The following is a 14242-nucleotide window of genomic DNA, read 5'->3' as shown; positions in this document are numbered from 1 at the left end:
CTACGGATGGCTACAGGAAGGAAGAAATCAACACATCCCCTTCCCAAGGCCAGTTGTTCCAGGAGATAAGATTAATGGCCTTTTTTACTTTACCTCCTCACCTCCCTGCTCTCTGTTCTATAAAAGAACCTGGTATCCAGACCTCGATAAGACGGTTATTTTGAGATGGTAGTCTGCTGTCTTCATGGTCAGCCAGCTTTACTAATAAAGTCATATTCCTTGCTCCAACACTTTGTCTCTCAGTTAATTGGCCTGTCATGTGGTGAGCAGAATAAGCTTGGACTCGGTAACACCATATCCCCACACTCTGATTACATGACATACTTTCACATATTGTCCCTGTCACCTTTGCTTACTCATTCTTTTTGTCCCCCCAACATTTACTGAGCCCCTAATATGTATCAGGCACTATAATAGATCCTGAGGTAAAAAGGGTGAACAAGAGTTTCTGTTCTCATGTCTGTCAATGAAAAATTTATCAGTCCTAGTGGTGCTAGTGGTAAAGACTGCCTGCCAATGCAGGAGATGCAAGAGATGTGAGTTTGATCACTGGGTCGGGAAGATTCCCTGAAGGAGGAAATGGTATCCCACTCCAGTACTCTTGCCTAGAAAATTCCCTGGGCAGAGAAGCCTGGAGGGCTACAGTCCATGGGGCTGCAAAAGGCAGACACAACTGAGTAACTGAACACATACAAACATCTATGAAAGAAATCAAAATTTTTACCCAAGTCATACTGAGAATTATAACCCGGGAATGGTCTCTCAGAAAACTCTGAGAACTGTTCTGCCCATTAGAAGTCAAAGCCCAGTTAAGTAAGTTCTTCGGGACAGAGGGCTATACATTAAATGATATACTACTAATAGTTTACACAATCCTGATCTGCAAGTGCACAGTGATGGGTCATCATAATGCCTTACAAAATCAGGAAGGAATGTCATATTTTAAGAAGCTGCTGTGTTGGTGTTGGGAGAATGCTGTTCTTTATGGCTGAGCAGGTATGTCTGCCTAAGGGACGGTTTGGTCGAAACATAATGCAGATACACAAGGCACAGTAGAGGGCAGAGAGAAGTCAGGGGAAACTTTCTATGTTTAAATTTTTCCTTTCTTGCCATAAAGTATGAATTTCATGTCACAGTAGTGAGGAGACACATGAACAGTTACCAACCTGTGATAAGTATAATGACAGAAGTACGGGGTTTGCTTGAACTATACACAAGAGGCACCTAGCCGGATCAGAGGGAGATGGGCTTGGGAAGGCTTCTCAGAGGAGTAGCTATCTTGGCTGAGGTTAAGGATGAGCTAAGGAAGCAAAGATGAGAGTGAAAGGATGAGGGTGATGTTAGTGAGAGGGTTTCCTGGAAGAGGAAACAGTACTTATAAAGGTCCCCAAAGAAACTGACATTCCATGTGGCTGGAGAGAAAGGATGTAGGAAAGGGTGTCACAAGATAAAACTGGAAAGGTGAGGAGAGGCGGGATCTTTCCAAACCTCGTGGACAAATGAGTCAGATGCTAACCTAAGGGCAATGGGCAGCCAACAACAGTTGTTTTTTCTAAGCTATTTATTTATTGGCTCTACTGGGTCTTAGCTGCTGCACGTGGGATCTTCATTCTAACTTGTATTATGAATCCTCAGTTGCAGCACGTGGAATATTTTTTTAAGTTGTGGCATGTGGAATCTTTAGATGTAGCATGTAAACTCTTGAGTTGCAGCATGTGGGATCTAGTCCCTGATCAGGGATCAAATCTGGGCCCCTTGCATTGGGAACTTGGAGTCTTAGCCACTGGACCACCAGGGAAGTCCCAACAGTTTTTAATCAAGGACTCAAATTTGTCTTTTAGAAGAATTCCTCTGGAAAAAAAAAAAAAGAAAAAGAATTCTTTTGGCCTTATTGTGAAGAACAGGCTGAAGCGAGCAAGGGGTGGATCAAACAGGATATTTAGAGGTCCCTCACAGTAAACCAGACAGAGATGATGATGACCTGGCATGCGAAGTAGCAGTGGGGTGGAGAACATGGATCAGACTTGTGAGAGAGAACTGATGCCACTCAGAGATTTAGTGATGTGGGAAGAAAGACAAGAGGAGGTGTTAATGATGATGAACTTGCCCCGATCCCCTCTTCATCTTCATGGACCCTGCAGGCACCTTCTTACCCACTGTTCTCACACTCTGCCCCACTATGGTTTAGCACACCACACTGTATAATGGTGAGAGGCTGGGTGTCTTTCATCCTTGTTATGTTGGTCAGGGACCCTGTATCACTCAGGTCAAATTAGGAGATGGAAGCCACACAGCAGTTGGAACAGCTAAATTTTAATATACAGAATTATCAACTATAACAGGGGATTTCAGTAAAGAGAGATTGGCTACTAGCCAAAAAATAAAGCGAGCTCTAAAGAATATAGGATCTGCATATATAAGGTATATCCACCACCTCCCTAAGCTGAGGGGGAGCACCAGAGCTGAGAGCCAGCTTGTTGGAGACTTACGCAGCCATGGGTGATTGGATGGCACAGAACTCACTTAGCGCTGCACCAATGGTGAAACCGAGTGTGGCCCTGTGGGTCTCCTGGGCACAGAGGCCCTTCTGTCCCATTTCTGTTGTCAATGAATTCCAGGTTCTTTCTTCATCTCAAAAGAATTCAGAGATGAAGCACAGAGGTTAAGAAAGTGAGTGAGTGAGTGAGTGAAAGTCACTCAGTTGTGTCTCTTTGCAACCATATGGACTGTAGAGTCCATGGAATTCTCCAGGCCAGAATACTGAAGTGGGTAGCCTTTCCCTTCTCCAGGGGATCTTCCCAATCCAGGGGTCGAACCCAGGTCTCCTGGACTGCAGCCAGATTCCTAACCAGCTAAGCCACAACTCTTTAATATTTATTTATGTATTTGGCTATGCCTGGTCTTCGTTGCAGTGTGCAGGTTCTTTAGTTGTGGCATGTGGGATCTAGTTCCCTGACCAGGGCCCCCTGCATTGGGTGCTTGGAGTCTTTGCCACTGGACCACTAAGGAAGTCCCCAAGTCCATTCTTTAAACAAGTAAATGATTCTTCTTTGTTATTCTGAGCAGATTAAAGTTAGCTTTTCCATCTTCCCACAGACAACTTGGGCAACATTTCTAGACTTGTCTAAAAAGTAAAGCAAAAGTTTATTTAAGCAAGGATACATTCTCAAAGGGAGAGTGGTCTGGCAGGAGAGGAGCTGCCAATCTGGGTTTGACAAGTTGGTTTTGAGGAGGGTAAAATGAAGGGGCTGAATATTCCCTGGGGAATGAGAAGTTTGGGCATTGACCTTCCCGATTTTTTCATCGCAGCTCCATTTTACTGAGGAAAGGAGGGATTTTGTCCCTATTTAGCTTAGAGTAGAAGTGCCATGGTATACATGCCTGATGACTATTCTTATCTGTCAGGCTAATCTTATCATAATGACAGCACAATGAGCAAAAGGTTACATTTGGATGCAGGGGATTCCTGACTTTCCTCACCTTTCCTGGTCGCCTACTCAGTCCCTTATCACCCAATTTCCTGACAGTCTGAAGGTGCCCGCTTTCCTTATCTGCCCATGGACTCCCGATGTTTACAAGATGCATGACTCTTCTGTTACTTGGCCCCTGGCTCCATTTCTCTGCTCCTACCTAACTAAGCTGCATGCTGCAACATTTCTTGTGAGACTCCAGCCTCAATGACCTTCCCTGAGTTCCAAAGGGCAGAATCAAGGGAGTTGCTAATCAAGGGAGGAGCCATCAAGAAACCACTTGATTAAAGAGATCAGAGCAGCTCATCAAGATGAGATCACCTGAGAAAAGGTAGTGCTGAGCCCTGCACACACCCTAATCTTGTCAGAGACCCACCTTTGAGTCCCTGTTATAAAACCCTTCATTCAATCCTCCTGGATTGGCAGTCAAGGGGGAAAGGCAGCTGCAATGGACGTGTTCGTCATGGTCCGGCGCGGCAAGACCACCATCTTCACTGAGGCCAAGGAGTCGAGCACCGTGTTCGAGTTGAAGCGCATCATTCAGGGTATCCTCAAGCGGCCGCCGGATGAGCAGTGGCTGTACAAGGACGACCAGCTTCTGGACGACAGCAAGACATTGGGCGAGTGTGGTTTCACCAGCCAAACGGCACTGCCTCAGGCCCCAGTGACCGTGGGGCTAGCCTTCAGGGAAGATGAGGCGTTTGAAGACGTGTGCATCGAGCCCTTCTCCAGCCCACCCAAGCTGCCAGATGTAAGGAAGCCACAGGACTTGGGAAGCAGAGCAAATGGACAAGCTGTGCAGTAAGACTCCCACCTCAACTGCCCCACTCCCCCACTAAAAGAGGGTGGGTGTCTTAAAATTTTTTCCTGGGTTGGGACTGTTAGGTAGTTAGAATAGGGAAAAAGAGTCCAAAATGGCGGTGGCTAAAAGACCTGGGAGGGAAAGCCCGCGAAAATAGAACAAAGGAAGGTCCGAGGACCGGAGTGAGAACCTCAGGTAAAACAAACAACACTCCTCCAATCCTAACTGGAATTATAATGACCCTGAACACATCTGGGAAAGAGATCATTTTCTAATCTGTATAAAGGCAGGACTGAAAGCAGCCCAGCAAAAAGTAATCAGCTATGCCCAGGTCTCAGCAATAACTCAGGAGTCCAATGAGAACCCCAGTGCCTTTCTGGAAAGGCTAAAAGATGCCCTCCAAAAGTTTTCCAATTTGGACTTAGACTCTTACGAAGGACAGGTGATTTTAAAAGACAAATTCCTGTCCCAATGTGCATCAGAGATCAGAATTAAGTTACAACAGCTACAGCAGCAGGACCCTGCTGCCTCTCTAGATGAGATGATCCAGACAGCCACCAATACCTTTTATAACAGAGAAAGGAGAAGGAGGCCAAGGCCCAGGAGAGGGAGAGAAGGAAAGAGACAAGGCATGCCCAGATGCTGGCCGCCCTCCAGGGCAGCCCTATGGCATACCCCAAGACCTTAAATGACAAGGCACGAGGCAAATGCCTAATCTGTAGACAGGCGGGGCATTGGGCCAAAGAGTGTCCTAACCGTGACAAGTTTCCTAGAACAGCTTGCCACAAATGCCATCAACTGGGACATTGGGTGGCACTCTGCCCTTGGGACCCAAGAGCCTCAAGGTCAACCGCCAAGCCTTCCCTCACGATGGTTCAAGAGGACTGAAGCGGCCCGCTCCAGCCAGCCCGCCTGTCACAGATAACCATCACGGGGCTGGAGCCAAGGGTGCAACTGGATGTGGCAGGTAGGTCCGAGAATTTCTTGGTTGACACAGGGGCTACCTACTCTGTCTTGATCTCCTACTCCGGAGCCTTCTCCTCCCAAACCTGTACCATTTTGGGTGCTACAGGAAAAGCAACTACTAAAAGATTCACCCAAGCACTTCTTTGTTGCTGGGATGGACAGATATTTTCCCACCAGTTCCTGGTGGTCCCTGAGTGTCCTCCTCCCTTAATGGGAGAGACATATTCACTAAACTGGGGACCACCCTTGTGATGGGAAGCTTTTCAGCCCCTAGGGCCCTACAGCTTCTGGTTACTACTGAGGAACCCATTACACCTCCAAAAGAGAGAGAACAAAGACCATGGGAGGACAAAATTAACCCCCAGGTGTGGGACCAGGGGATTCCTGGACGAGCCCACCAAGCTGAACCGGTCATCATTGTCCTCCGAGATCCCATTCAGTTTCCTAACCGGAAACAATATCCTCTCAAAAGAGAGGCTCGGGAGGGACTACAGCCTTTAATAAACAAATTCCTTGCTTGTGGGCTATTGGTCCCCACCAGTTCGCCATGTAACACCCCAATCCTCTCAGTAAAGAAAAAGGATGGAACCTGGCGAATGGTTCAAGATCTCCAGATCATAAATGAAGCTGTAGTCCCCCTCCATCCCACAGTACCCAATCCTTATGTAATCTTGGGAGAAATTCCAGCCAGTGCCAAGTGGTTTACAGTCTTGGATCCCAAAGATGCGTTTTTTTGCATACCACTGGATAAAGAATCCCAATATCCTTTTGCCTTTGAATGGGAGGCTCCAGGAGAAAAACACCAACAGATGACTTGGACAGTATTACCTCAGGGGTTCAGAGATAGCCCCCACCTGTTTGGACAGGCCCTTAGCCGGGATCTCCTAGATCTGGACCTGGGACCTAATGGGAAAATATTACAATATGTAGATGACCTACTAATCTGCTCTCCAGATGAGAAACGTGCTCAACAACATGCAATTCAGGTTCTAAACTTTTTGGCAGAAAAGGGATATAAAGTCTCCCATGCTAAGGCACAGATGGTCAAGACAAAGGTCACTTACCTGGGTGTTCAGATTACACATGGGTCCAGGAGGCTGTCCTCTGATCGGGTACAAGGAACCCTCCAGTTGCCCTCCCCCACGACTCGAAAACAATTGCGAGCTTTCCTGGGGCTAACTGGGTACTGTAGAATCTGGATACCCAACTATGGTCTAATTGCCCAGCCCTTATATGAAAGCTTAAAGGGACGAGATGATTCAATCCCACTGATGTGGGGAACTCCTCAAAAGAAGGCAGAGGCTACACTAAAACAGGCCTTAACTCAGGCACCTGCCTTGAGGTTGCCAGATCCAAAAAAAGCATTCCAACTTTATGTCCATGAAAGAGAGGGAATAGCCTTGAGAGTGTTAACTCAAAGGTTGGGATCTGAGCCCCAGCCTGTAGCTTACTTATCCAAGAGACTTGATCCAACCTCCCGAGGCTGGCCCCCTGCCTTCGAAATCTTGCAGTTATTGCAATCATGATAGAAGACCTTTTGTTTATGTCAATGACCTCTTCCTAGATCCAGAGGTTCAGACCCTCCAGTCTTATACCATGGCCTTTGGGCAATTCCAACAGGATATATGCTTGTGGGGTATGAACCAGGACTCAACAGACTCTAAGGAGTCACCACTATAAGCTCCAGGGACTCATGTCCTAATTAAAGTCTGGAAAGATGGGTCCCCAAAGGCTCAACTCCAGCCCACATGGAAGGGCCGCTACCCTGTAATACTTTCTACCCCCACAGCAGTCAAGGTACCAGGACATGACTCCTGGACTCACTACTCACGAGTCAAGCCATGGAAGAAAACAGAAGAGGACACTCAATACACCTGTGAGCCCCTGGGAGATCTCAGATACCTATGCAGAACTACAAATGAGTGCCCTTCTAATAAACAACCCCAAAATCTGGTCCCTGGGGATAAGATTTCTCAAGACAGCTCTAAAGAGTCAACACAGCTTGGCAGAAATAATACTCCAAAACAGACAGGAGATAGTTCTTCTTATCTCTAAACAAGGAGAGACTTGAGCCATCCTGGCGATGTAAATTTAAAATTGGCCAATGCCCCTACTAGTCCTTGTTATGCCATACTGACGCTGCTGATGACTGCTCCATGTACTGTCAACTGTCTAACCTGTCTTGTCTCTGCCCAGGTCAAGCTACGACATGCAGCGCCAGTTCAACAAAGATAAAACTACAGCCAACCACAGAAAACATCAGTCACCCTTAGATGGACACCACTATAAGGACTCTGAGGCCTGAGACTAAGCAAGAGGGGGAGGCCCCATGCCCCTCGCCATCCCAGTTCAGCAGGAAGTAGCCAGAGAGACCTCGACGCCCCTATTCCCAAAGAATTGGGCTTTCCATCTCTTGAGGGGGGAATGTTAGGTAGTTAGAATAGGGAAAAAGAGTCCAAGATGGCAGTGGCTAAAAGACCTGGAAGGGAAAGCCCGCGAAAATAGAACAAAGGAAGGTCCGAGGACCAGAGTGAAAACCTCAGGTAAAACAAACAACACTCCTGGCTGGCCCAATTTACATAAGACAGGCCCAGGGACAGAGAAACATATAAGAGGAGCCAAAACTCTCTCTCTCTCTCTCTTTCCCACACGATGGGGCGCTCTTCTCTTCCTGTCGAAGTGCCCTCACACCTCGAAGATGGATTTTCCTGCTATCATCTAAATAAATAGAGCTGTAACACTAAGCTGTAACAGTGATTTATTTAAGAGCTATAACACGGTCTGTCCTCCGAGAGCTGTGACCCCCCGAGGGGCTTTAATGTCTGTCACTCCAAATCTTTGTTGTGACGAGACAAAGAACCGAGGAGCATACACTCGCGTGACAGGACACATAGTTTTTCAAGGCAGAAGCCCTTTGCCTGGCAAAGTAATAAAGCTCTCCTTGTCTATTTCACCCAAAACTGAGATTCTCTTTGGCACTGGTGTACAGAGAAGCTGAACTTTTGGTAACAATGGTAGTTGCTGGAAATTGCCCTCCAGAATGTGTCAAGAACCTACCACCTAGGGCTTCCCTGGTGGTCCAGTGGTTAAGAATCCGCCTTGCAATGCAGGGGACAAGGGTTGCATCTCCGGTCCAGGAAGATCCCACGTGCCTTGTGGCAACTAAGCCCATGTGCCACAACTACTTAAGTCTGCACACCTAGAGTTCACGCTCGACAACACGAGAAGCCACTGAAAGGAGCAGCCCATGCAATGCAGTGAAGAGTAGCCCCTGCTTGCAGCATCTAGAGAAAGCCTGAGTGCTGCAATGACAACCCAGCACAGCCAAAATATAAATTGGCTGCTATTAAAGAAACAAGCAAATTAAAGAAACAAGCAAAAAACAAACCTCCCATCTAGAGTGTCAAGAAAAGCCATTCAATGGAGGCATCCTGAGATAAAGCCACCCACGGTGGGGAGAATTCGGGGGAAGCTAGGGCTGCTGGGTGGTGTTGGCCCCTGTCACGGCAGGAGTGGGGCTCTGGAGGCGCTACGAGAGTTGGGACCATGGTGCTGGAGAAGCCATCTGCACTGCAAGAGCTGAGCACTAAGGAACCCACGCACACCGCAGGAGCCTGCTACAAGAGGACGCTAGAACTGTTACCACCAAAACGGCAGTTTCCTTGGTTCTTATCCCCAGAAGAAAGAATTCAACCAAGAGACAGAGAGCAGTTGGAAATAGCAAGAGTTGTATTAAGCAAAGCAGAAGTACACTCCAAACAGAGAGAGAAAATGAAGGAGAGCAGGCTGCCTGGAAACAAGAAGCCGCCTGCAACAGGGTCGGGTTGGTTTTTCAGAGTGGTGGCAAGTCCCTCTCTCTGTCCTGTGTTATTTGACTAAGTTGATTGGCAGGTTTAGGTTGTATGACTTTCCTCCTAGTGCACAGGCACTTACCCACAAGCACCCAAGTGGAACCCAAGTGGGCAGAGTGGGTGGGGCAAAATTCAAATGGTAATTTACTACACAAATACACAAATAATGAACCCCGGGCTACTTTGAGTCATCTTTTAGGTCTTGGTACACCTGTGCTGGCAGGTTTTATCTTGTTTGGTCCTGATAAGGCTGAAAACTTATCAGTCCTTGATCACAAAAAGGGAAGATCTCGAGGTGTGTTTTAATCACCAGTGTGGGGTAGGGGTAGGGAAGGCAGAGAGAAAGATGACCCTGTCCAGGATGGGGCAGGGACCAGCTCATGTCTGACTAACTACCTCACAAAAGGAGAAGGGAAACCCCTTCCCCCTGCAATTACTCTCCAGAGTTGACAAAAATTAACATCGTCCCAGCTGGTATAGAAAAAAATACTCAAGTGGTCCACCTCAATTTTTGCACAGCAAGCAATAAAGGGTGAATTTGGAGTCAAGAGGCAATAAATTGGAACCTGGCACAGACTCCATCTAGAAATCAACACAGCAAGGAAGGTTCTGAAAGAAGAAAAGTATATTCAAGTCTGTTGCCCATTTTTAACCAGTGTTGTTTTTTGGTTCTTGTTGTTTTTCATATATTCTAGATATTAACCCCTTATCAGATATATGATTTGCAAATATTTTCCTCCATTCTGTAAGTTGCTTTTTCACAACTCCTGATAGTATTCTTTTTTAAAAAGTATTTATTTTTACTTGTTTGCACCAGGACTTAGTTGCAGCATGCAGGATCAAGTTTCCTGACCAGGGATTGTACACTGGCCCCTTGCATTGGGAGTGCAGAGTCTTAATCACTGGACCACCAGAGAAGTCCTGCCCATGTATTTACCTTTAATAGGAATTTTTATGTCTTCATATGACTACAAGTTACTGTCTAGCATCCTTTCATGTCAACCTGAAGGAATCCTTGTAGCATTTCTGGTAGGACAGGTCTAGCGGTAATGTGTGGGAAGGTGGTATGGGTGGGGGTTTGGACAAAGGTAGTCAAAAGATACAAACTTCCACCTATAAGACAAATAAATTCTAGGGATGTAACATACAATATGATTAATATAATTAACACTGTTGTGTATTATATATAAAAGAGAACAAATCCTAAGAGTTCTCACCATAAGGACAAAAAATGCTTTTCTATGTCTTTAATTTTGTGCCTATATGAGATGATACAGATGTTGACTAAACTTACTTGTGGTCATCATTTCATGATAGTGTGAAAGTGTTAGTCACTTAGTGGTGTTGATTCTTTGCAACCCCATGGACTGTAGCCCAGCAGATTCCTCTGTCCATGGGATTCTCCAGGCAAGAATACTGGAGCGGGTTGCCATTTTGTAAGTCAAATGATAATGCTGTAAACCTTATACAGTGCTCTACACTAACTATATATCAATAAAACTGGAAGAAAAATGTATATTAAGGTATATTCATGAGGGAAAGAATTCTAGCTAATAAATGTAGAAGAAATTATTGAATTAAAAAATTGCCATCTCACAGCACCTAATGAAATAATAACAAATGAACACAACAGCAAACCAAAAAAATGAACCATGGTTGAAACTATTAGATTGAAACTATTAATGTTGAACTATACAATTGCAGGGATAGGCTGTCACCACCTGAGCCCACTGATCACTAAAATTGGGGCAATGAGTTATTGTGGGTCTCCTGGTGTGATGCCAACACACATCACCTCCTAGGAAAGTGAATCTGTGCATAAACCCACCTCTAGAATCAACCTCAATTTTCAAGATATGGGAGAGAGAGGAACAAGTTAAATGACATGACAAGGAAGCAGATAAATCCACAAAGTGGGGCATTTACAGGACAGCTGACCCAGTTTTTGCAACGAGTCAAGGGAAAGGGCAGGGGCCTGCCCTATATAAGAAGTGACTTAAACACCCTAACAAGCAAATTTCATCTGTAGATTTTTTAATGTATTCCAAGTTGTATGTTGCCTATTGTTGTTTAGACATCAAAATTATGTAAGAAATAGGTCGAGTTTTTCAGAGCTGTGTATTGAGATGCATGCTTCCTAGGTGGCTCAGTGGTAAAGAATCCGCCTGCCAAGCAGGAGACATGGGTTGGATCCCTGGGTCGAGAAGATTCCCTAGAGAAGGAAATGGTAGCCCACTTCAGTATTCTTGCCTGGGAAATCCCATGGACACAGGAGCCTGGCAGGCTACAGTCCATGTGGTTGCAAAAGTCTGACACAACTTAGTGACTAAACCACAACCACTGAGATGCACAGGAGTAAAATAACTTAAGATCTGTAGCAGAGCAAAACAGAGAGGGATAAAGCAAACCAGACAGGATCTTGATAATTGTTGAATCCCTGTAAGGGGCTATGAGAGTTCTTTGTTCTATTTTCACTTTTGAGAATGTCTGAATATTTTCATAAAAAATTCTAAAGAGATTTCTTTTTTTTTAAAAAAGGAGATAATGTGTGGGACAGTGGTATAGGGATAAACATTAGTTTCTCTCTTTCCCAGTAGCAGGTGTAAGACACGTGGGTGGAAGAGAAAATCCCCTGGGTGTTTTATTAAAAACACTCTCCTGGGACTTGCTCATTTAAGGAACTACCAAAATTGCCCTCAGAGCTCGGTATGTAGGCCACGCCCCACCAGGGACACGACTTTAGAGAGCAGGGAAAAAACTCAAATTGGCAACTTGGTCACAGACAGAAACTCAGCAAGATCAAATATATGAGGCCTTTTTATTTTTTTAAGTAGAGAATTATTTTCCATCTATTAAAAAGAAAAGTCCCTGGAGGGGGATGACTGCAATATTTGTGGGAAGAGAATTATCTGCACTAGTTAAAGCAAACGCAAACAAAGGCATTCTTGGCAATAATACCCTGAGAGCAGTGTTCAGGGAGGCAGTAATTAGGCAATTAGACCTGGGAGTCTCGCAGAGCCTCGGGTGCCGCTGGATGTTAATGACTCCTGCTCCGCCGTCCAGCAGCCCCCTGCGAGGAAGTAAGCCTGGCTTTTTCTCAGCGCAGAACACCCGGCCTGATTACTCTCGCCTCTGCTGCTCTCCGCGAGCATCCTTTCCCCCAATACCCGCGGGGCTGGCGGGTGGGACGCGGGGCGCGCGCGGCTGCTCCCCGACTCTCGGCCCTCACCCCCGAACTGCCAGAGCATCAAGCTATCACACCAGCGTCCCCTGACCACAGTACTTGGGCACCCGCGGATAATCCGAAATTGCCGCGCGGTTCCTGGCCTTGCACCAGGCAAGGTAACTTTCCCTTAATTGCTCGCTTAATACTTATTTTCTACTCCTTATCAAACACATGGACTATGGAAAGGAAAAAGAACTAATGTATGTCCCTAGCAGCCAGGAATACTTTTAGCATTCTGATGCATTTCCTTTTCATCTAGGTGTGTTTTAAAAATACATTACTGGGGGACTTCCCTGCTGATCCAGTCGCTAAGACTTGGCGCTCCCAATGCAAAGGAACGGTTCACCCCTGGTCAGGGGATTAGATCCCACATGCCGGCAACGAAGGTCAAAGAGCCCGGTGCAGACAAATGAACGAATCAATTAAAAAAAAAATACATTTCTGGGATACCAGAGATACTATTTCAGAACCCTATTTTTCATTTGCATCATTACTGCGCAAAGCTTCCCTTGTACCTCAGTTGGTAAAGAATCTGCCTTCAATGCAGGAGACCCGGGTTCGACTGGGAGGATCCCCTGGAGAAGGAAATGGCAACCCATTCCAATATTCTTGCCTGGAAAATCCCATGGACAGAGAAGCCTGGGAGGCTACAGTCCATGGGGTCGCAAGAGTCCAACACGGTTTAGCGATTAAACCACCATCATTACTGCGCACTTAACTCATGTCGTCAAATAACCTGACAAAATGCTCATTGTTGCTCACCCCGAGGAATGCACAGCCCCCACACTACTGATAATTGGCTAGTTTCCCACTTTTGACCGACATAAACGAATCTTCGATCGGATTTGCCAAATACCCCTCTCCCACCGGGGGTGCACAGAACTGGATGGAGAAAAATGCCATGGTTCCCCGGACTGTAAGCAGCGCGGAGGCCTCCTGCCGGATAGTATCCCAGCTCTGTGACGTCAGCCCTAGGCTCCACCCCGCCTCTGGCGAAGCCAATCGAAGCGCGGGGCGTGGCCCTCCAGAAACGCGCGCGCCCGCCCGAGCGGGCGACCCGGCGCGATGGACCCGGCCGTTCCCACTGTCCAGCCTCGAGCCCAGCCACCGCCACCCGGCGTGTGGCCGCCGGTGGGCTCCGAGGAGGAGTTCTATGACTGCCCGGATTACTACTACCTGCGCGACTTCCCAGCCTGCGGGGCCGGTCGCATTAAGGGCCGGACGCGGCGCGAGCGAGAACTGCGTACCAACTGGCTGGTGCCCGGCGGCCACGAGCGCAAGATCGCGCAGAAGCTCCTGAACAGCCAGCGCAAGCGTCGCCAGCGCCAGCTGCAGCCCCGGCCGCGCACCCGTCTCACCTGAGCGCCGGTGCGTGCGGGCAGCCAGTGGCCCGAGCCCCGGGGACCCGCGCGATCGCCCAGGCGGCGCTCCGATCCGTCCCCTGCGACTCAACCCGGCACAGTCGCCCCCTTCTGAGGCTTCCCTGCGTAGCCAAGTCATTAGCTGGGTGGGCCCCCTAAACTCCCAGCTTCTCTCCCGGCTGCGGTTGGAATAGTGTAAAATTATATTTTGGAAATTTGTAGTTGGGTAGACGGGGCTAGGAAACGCAGAAAACATCTTCCTAAAAATACAAGGAAGGGATTTAATTGCAGTGTTAATGCACGGACTAAAGAGAAGAATTGAATTTTGTTTTTTGTCTGGTTTTCTACAGGATACCCATACCCGAAGGACCTAAGTATTTTCTCTGACTCCACCTGTAATTGTGGTCCTAAGGGGAACAGTCCATGTTGGTCAGCAGAACTTCTTTTCAACATCGCTTAAGTTTACTGCTTCAGTGTCTTCCTTACTGATTGTTAAGTAACATCCAAGTGGGTATGCCTGCTTAGGGTTTAGGGTTTTTCATTAAAAGAGAGCAGCAAGAATGGCA

At 47.0% G+C, this 14242-nt stretch overlaps 2 protein-coding genes across 2 annotated transcripts; both read left to right on the top strand.

Moving 5' to 3' along the window:
- The first annotated feature begins 3918 nt into the window (after window positions 1-3918).
- Window positions 3919-4275, top strand: LOC122701417 (elongin-B-like). Its single transcript, XM_043914341.1, has one exon. It carries the CDS (start codon window positions 3919-3921, stop codon window positions 4273-4275), a length of 357 nt encoding a protein of 118 aa, XP_043770276.1.
- A 9066-nt stretch (window positions 4276-13341) lies between these two features.
- Window positions 13342-14242, top strand: NUPR2 (nuclear protein 2, transcriptional regulator). Its single transcript, XM_043915592.1, has 2 exons — window positions 13342-13683; window positions 14027-14242. The coding sequence occupies exon 1, from the start codon at window positions 13381-13383 to the stop codon at window positions 13675-13677; it is 297 nt and encodes a 98-aa protein (XP_043771527.1). The 5' UTR covers window positions 13342-13380; the 3' UTR covers window positions 13678-13683; window positions 14027-14242.

Source organism: Cervus elaphus, chromosome 10 (genome assembly GCF_910594005.1).
Source record: "Cervus elaphus chromosome 10, mCerEla1.1, whole genome shotgun sequence".
Classification (NCBI taxonomy): domain Eukaryota; kingdom Metazoa; phylum Chordata; class Mammalia; order Artiodactyla; family Cervidae; genus Cervus; species Cervus elaphus.
The sequence above is the reverse complement of the archived record's forward strand: the minus strand, read 5'-3'. Positions and strand labels throughout refer to the sequence as shown.

What these genes read in the sequence shown, in the direction of transcription:
- LOC122701417 (XM_043914341.1), top strand. Translation starts at nt 3,919, where the DNA reads ATGGACGTGTTCGTCATGGTCCGGCGCGGCAAGACCACCATCTTCACT.
- NUPR2 (XM_043915592.1), top strand. Translation starts at nt 13,381, where the DNA reads ATGGACCCGGCCGTTCCCACTGTCCAGCCTCGAGCCCAGCCACCGCCA.